The sequence below is a fragment of the Olea europaea genome, unplaced genomic scaffold (genome assembly GCF_002742605.1).
Source record: "Olea europaea var. sylvestris unplaced genomic scaffold, O_europaea_v1 scaffold1233, whole genome shotgun sequence".
Taxonomy (NCBI): domain Eukaryota; kingdom Viridiplantae; phylum Streptophyta; class Magnoliopsida; order Lamiales; family Oleaceae; genus Olea; species Olea europaea.
The window spans coordinates 228,881-235,411 of record NW_019229762.1 but is presented as its reverse complement, the minus strand read 5'-3'; the positions used below and the strand labels follow the sequence as shown (position 1 = coordinate 235,411).

Sequence of the window (6,531 nt, the reverse complement as noted above, 5' to 3'; positions counted from 1 at the left end):
GCCATAAAATTGATGTCCATTTTGGAACAGTTGTATCATATTCGTCTTCAATTGAAAATTGGGTTGCCCAAACGGTGGATACAGAATGCTGGACTGGCTTTAAATCACTTGAGGAGTCAAGAAGTCGCCCAAAATCTCATTTCCTTCGTTCACTGCCTCTCCTTCATTGGCTGGGATAATAAGATTGTTTAGTTCGTTAGCCATTTACAATTTTGCTTCACGGTTCTCTCTTTGTAGTCGATGAAAAGTGCGTTCAATTTCAGGATCGGCCGAAATCAATTCTCCTCCAGTCGATCTTAGCATGCAAATTCAAGAGAAAAATAAGAGTAGCACTTAGATACTAAAAAGATAGATCGAATAATAAAAACAAAACAAAGACAAAAAAATTAAAAATAATAAAAATAATAAAAATAAATAAATAAACAAAAATAAAAAAATAAAAACTAAAAGAGAATGAAAATTAAATTTCGAATTAGTGCATAGAAAAATAAAATTAAACTGAATTCAATCCCCGGCAACGGCGCCAAAAACTTGTTCGCGAAATTATTTCTTTCGATTTAAAAATATGATAATGAAATGCGTACTAGGATTCCGAATCCCCTTATATCAATCCTCTTTAATCCGAATTTTATAAAATTGACAACACGATTCAGTTATGAAGACCAATATTCCTAATTTGTTTAACAATCTCTCTCGAGTAGAATTAAACCTATTTTCACATGCGATCCGACTATATTTCTATGAGGGATGCGAACATATAAAAATGCATTAAAGATTTATGAATACTTAAAGATCACGTAAAGCATAGCGGTATATTTCTATCCCCTATCGAACTTTACGATAATTAACATAATGTCTAACTTATTATCCATCTCTCGAGAGTAAAACAAGCCACAAAGCTCATACAACTGTTGCGCACATAATTGTAGAGAAAATAAAATCCATGCCAATCATTAAATAATTAAAAACATGTTTTAACGTCAAATTAATAAAATTCAAGATTAAGGGTTCATAATATAAGGTTCATCGTAAATCCTAGCACATGAAAATCTAGCCTAACATAATGGGAAATAAAGAGAAAAACAATAATTAAAACCAAGGAAGAACATCACCCAATTGATTCTTGAAGTGAAATCTTGAATCTTGAAATGGATTGCCTTGTTTTTGCCTTGTTCTTCCTCTCCAAATCCTCCAAAATTGTGTATAATCCCCTCCAATTCTGAAAAAGTGGCGTCCCATCATTCTAGTCGAGTTTTAGTTTATATACCCATCATTCTGGTCGAGTTTTAGTTTATATAGAACCCTAAAAATCTCCTTTCTATAAGAGTTTCGACGAAATAAGAAAACTGTTGAATCGGCCCCGAATCTTGTTCTATGCGACCGCATAGTACGTTTCTATGCTGTCGCATAGAGTAAAAAATTTGAGAAAAAGTTCTCGGGAGGCTTCTATGCGACCGCATATAATTTATACTATGCGACCGCATAGTTATACAATTCTTTTCGCTGGACAGTTTTTAGTATTTTGGTTATAACTTTCTCTCCTGATCTCCGATTGAAGTAATTCAAAGTGTATTGTGAAGGAAACTGAAAGATCTACACTTTTGATAGAGATAGACTTCCTCAAATTCCGATGTTTACTATGTCAAAAATGGATCTCAAGTAGAGATTAAAAATCACGAGCATAGCTTTTTCGCCTGAAAGTTGATACTTGATAATATTTCGATCATATTTCACCTCTTGACTCCCTTCCTCATCCGATTAACCTCTAAAACTCTTGAATCTTCATTCCATTTCCTGTCTCATCTATAAATTATTTACAACTTGGTCCCCCTTAGTTGGTAATCTATGTTCCACCAAGTCTCTATCTAAACCAGGTATTTGTTCATATTTCCAAACAAAATAATCTTTATACTCCTTTAACAAAGCGATTAATTTATCACTAACCTCTTGATCGAGCATCTGGCTGATGAATGTTGGACGATCTTCTCCTTCATTACCAATATTCACTTTAATCAGAGGGTCTTGTGCTTGAGCGTATCCAGGCTTGATGATCCGCATTACTTCATCGTCCAATTCCCTTGCAGGCACTTCTTCTTCTAAACAATCTACCTTGTTGATTTCTCGGCCAATACTTTGTTCCAATTCGAATACTGCTAATTTGTCTTTCAACCCTTTCAGGGCTGCCTCTTCTTTCGTCTTGTCCTTGCATTCTTTATTGAAAAGCCATTAATTTGGCTCTGAAGGCCTAAATATCGGCCATTTGCTTTTGTTGCTTAGAACTCATTCAAGACTCCTTGATTATTCTTTTGCCAATTACTAACTCTTCTAGGGCCACTATATTTGGCCTCATCTGACTGAACATTTCAGCGAGTGCGTCCACTGAAAATGGCTCTTCACTTTGCGCGACAATCTGAGTTTTTTTCACATCTTGGACTACCCTGACAGGTCCATAGTTTCCTTCGTACATAAACCTTTCCACTGAGTTTGCTTCTGCGACAAAAGGCCTATGATCGGCCTGCACCACCTCTGCTTCACCCTTGTTATTCTAAAAATCAGGCATTGATGGAGCGATGAGGGTATACAGCGACTTCCGCGTATCCAATTTCTTCCTCGTAACACATTGTAACTAGTAGGACCATCTATTACAAAGAAGACTGTGGTCCTAGTAGTTGTTCCTATAGTTATGTCCAATGGCATAACTCCCTTAGTTGCAGTTGCTCCTCCATTGAAACTTGTAAGGATGACTTCTGTTGGAATCATATCTCCTTCTGTCTTTGCAAATTTCCTCATCATCCTAGATGGAATGGTGCTTATAGCTGCTCCATTATCGACAAGCACTTTTACCACAGGTATGCCGTTAACTAGAGCTTTAACGTACAATGGCCTCAAGTGTTTAGTCAATTTCATGGCTGGCCGCTTAAAAATAACCTTTTCGACAGCCTCTATTTCTGCTTCCTGCTTGTCCTCTGTCGAGTTATCTTTTTGTGATAAGTCAAAGTGTAGCATATCGCACTGAGCATCTGTCTCCTGAATTTCCTTTTTACTGTTTTCTAATGCTTCATCTTCAGTTACCCAACCTGTGGGAGGAGGCATTATTTTTGGAGGTGATCCATACTTTTCAAAGCGAGTCACTCTCTTCTTCCTTTTAGGCATCCCGTACAGCACGTAAAAATCGAAAGAACATCCAGATGGTTCTCCCAATAAGTCTAATTCACAAACTCCCTCTCGATGTAGTTGCTTCAACAGAGTATTGTACGATACTCCTCTTCTTCTTCTTTCTGCTTCCAGATCGATTTCCTCTTCAATGTCTGTCATACCATCATCTTCCTCACCATTGTAGGCCTCTCTAAAAGTCTGGCCTTCTTCATATTCCAGCACGCATGCTTCTCCTTCGTTATTCTCTCTTTCTTCTTCTTCTTCTTTCTCTTTATTCTTGAACTCATTGGCTAGTAAATAGTTATTAGCCACGACAGGAGGTAACGTACCGAACTGAATAGTAAAGGGCTGATCTGGATCTTCTCTATCCCTTCTGTCTCGCTCAAACTTCGATCTCCTAGAAGAAGTTTCTGGCAACTCTTTCATTGATTCATCTGTACCAATCTCTTCACTATCTTTGAGAACATTTTGATTGGCTACCTCGAGTAGTTTAGGCACCTTAGGACGTGGCACTCCCTGTTGTTGCCTCATCATTAGTCCATAATTTTGTTAGAAACGCCTTTGTTGGGTTCTAGTTATCTCGTTGAAGGGTATCGCCTTTCCTACATTATACTGGAACGAATGTCATATATTTGGTTGGCGAGGTTGTGACCTGAATGTTCTCCCATTATTTACTGGCCTGAACTGCCTCTCAAAAGGCGGCCCCTTATAGAACGATGTACCTCGTCCTCTACTAAGCTGAGCATTTGGGAAGAAAGTAGGGCGATGGGGATGCTGCCATATCCCTGGTTTCTCCATATTCCCACTCACTTCTCTTTTACATCTTATACGTGTCTCTTTTAACTAATTCGGTCAAACACATTTCGGTCTGATCGTATGACTCGTTATTGATGGTATGAATATCAAAATTTGGGTCTCTATAATAAGTCCCCTTGCTAGAATTTTTTATCTACTCTTCTTCTCTTATTAATAGTTCATACCTAATCACGTTCGCACACAATTGGAAAAGGTTAGGAAATTCCTTGTCTTGAAATTTCTTTTTCAAATCAAAGCTCAAACAACCTTGAGCGATTTTGACAAACTCTTTTTCGGGCAAAGGTACAAAACATTTACTTGTTACTGTTTTGAACCTTTGGAGGAAACCTTCTGCCTATTCGTTTGACATTTGACGTAGATTCGCCAGATCGGCCAAAGTAACTTCAGATTCAGTCTTATAAAACTGAGCGTGGAATAATTGTTCTAATTGTTGCCATGTTTGAACAGAGTTCGCTGGCAAATTGATGAACCAGGAAAAAGCTACTCCTGTTAACAAACTAGGGAAAAGCCTCATTTTATGATAATCAGTTACATCACCACTTTGCAATATGAATCGCCTTATGTGTTCTAAAGTAGACACCTTCCCTAAACCGGTAAACAGTGAGAATTCTGGCACTTTATACCCTCTAGGCCATGGATATGATTGGTCTACCCAATCAAGATATGGCTTTGTGTAAGTTGGCTTAATGACAGGACGTTTCCTAAAAGCCATCTGATCATGTACGATTTCCATAATTTGATTCCTCAACATGAAGTTGGGGTCATATGGAATTCCTATAAGTGGGTTAACCGGTTGATTTGTTTGAGGCCTGATATTTGGTCCTTGATTGACAACAAAGTTACCATGATTTGAGCCATTGTTACCATGAGCCTGAACGTTTATTCCCTCATTAACACGTGGGGTATTCTGCCCATTATTTAGGATATTATCTCTTACATTTGGATTACTTCCCAAGTTAGGCGTACCACTGCCATTATTCTGATTTGGCATTACACCATCCCCTTGGTTTGAAGTGGAGGGACCGAAAGGTGGTTCTACCTCTTGATTTGGATTTAGGACTGGGGGATTATGTCCCACAATTGTCCTAGTTTGAAAGTGGTTTGCAAGAGGCATAACTGGTTGACAAATTTGGCCTACTAACTTATTCATTATTTCGTTCAAAGTATTCAGTTATTTGGCCATGTTGTCATAATGTACATTCCCATTCTGGGTAAATCTTTCCATATTATGAATATTTCGAAGATTTACCTGTTCAACGACATCTTGTGTGAGTTCTCCAAGTAGTGCATGCATAGTTCGAGGACTCAACTCTGTCACTGATTCGTAACGACTGTTACTACTCTGATTCTGTCCATCTGTTCGTGAAGAGCTATGTTGCTCCTCATATCACTCAATCACATACTGGACTCCTCCCTGACTTGCTACTTCCTTATCGAATCTCTGAGGTATATTGTTTTACCTTTTGTATCTTCAACACCAAACACCACTGTCCCACCGGGCGTGCCAAATTGTTTCGCGCCGGTTAGTAGCTAACAATTAAAAAGGGATCAGACGATTGTGTAAGAGACAAACCTCTTGAGACAAAGTCCCAAAAAGGGGTGTTTTTATTGGCTATGACTTTACAATTGAAAAATAAAACAGAATGCCACCAAGGGGCGCAAGCACACGAGTTACTGAAAAGAAGTGTTTAAATCTAAACTAAGCAATTGAAAGTTACATATTCTCTATTTGAGAGTGTTTGATTCGGGGTCCGTTGCTCTATGTCTTTTCTTCCTTTTATACTCCCTGGATGATCTCTTCGTGATCAACCGCTTAAAAACTATTTGATCGCTCTATAATTGCCCACTTTCTTCATAGTGGCCAACTTGTCATGGAACTGCCTTCTCTAACTACTGCCATTACTTTTGGTCGTTCAACCCTCTTCAATTGAATTTCTTGAATCGTGGAACGTGATAGGGCTACTCAATAACTGCTTCATTAACCGCACTTTTGGGTAACCATAACATCTTATATTTGCTAAGATCCTGGGCGACTCGAAGGTTTGGGCAAGAATCGGGTCACAGCTCTGGGCGACTGCATGGCAATCCATTCGCTCAAATCTTGGGCGACTTGCAAGTTTGGACGATGGTATTACCGCGTTCATGAGCTTTCCTATTTGGGCCTTTATCCTGAATATCTTGATTGGGCCGTTCTTTGGGCTATTCAATTTGGGGATCGTTCAATTGGGCTTCATTCCTTGGGCTATTCGATTTGGGCTGAACTTTTTGTGTGTCAACAGGTTGTGATGCAGGTAGTATTAGTGTGAGGTGGTTGTGGTGACAGGTTTATGGATTTTTTGGTGGGGATGGTGGTTGTGGTGTGGTATAGATGGAGATAGAGAAGATGGCGGTGTGCGATGGTAGTGTGGGGGCAAGGTGTTGTGCTGGTTTTGTAGGTGCCGAGATAATGTTGGCGAAGTGATGGTTCTGCATGTAGTGGTCCTCATGGTGGTGCAGTGTGTTATGCTGGTAGGAGTGGGGTGAGAAGAGGATTTGTGACTATTGCTTGAGTGTTGTAAC

The 6,531-nt window shown here is 39.0% G+C and overlaps 1 protein-coding gene across 1 annotated transcript in view; it reads left to right on the top strand.

The window, feature by feature from the left end:
* The first annotated feature begins 6,340 nt into the window (after positions 1 to 6,340).
* Positions 6,341 to 6,531, top strand: part of LOC111374290 — a 13,751-nt gene continuing 13,560 nt past the window's right edge. Inside the window, exon 1 of the mRNA XM_022996946.1 lies at positions 6,341 to 6,403. Coding sequence (XP_022852714.1) covers positions 6,341 to 6,403 — 63 coding nt within the window. The remainder of the gene's footprint in view (positions 6,404 to 6,531) is intronic.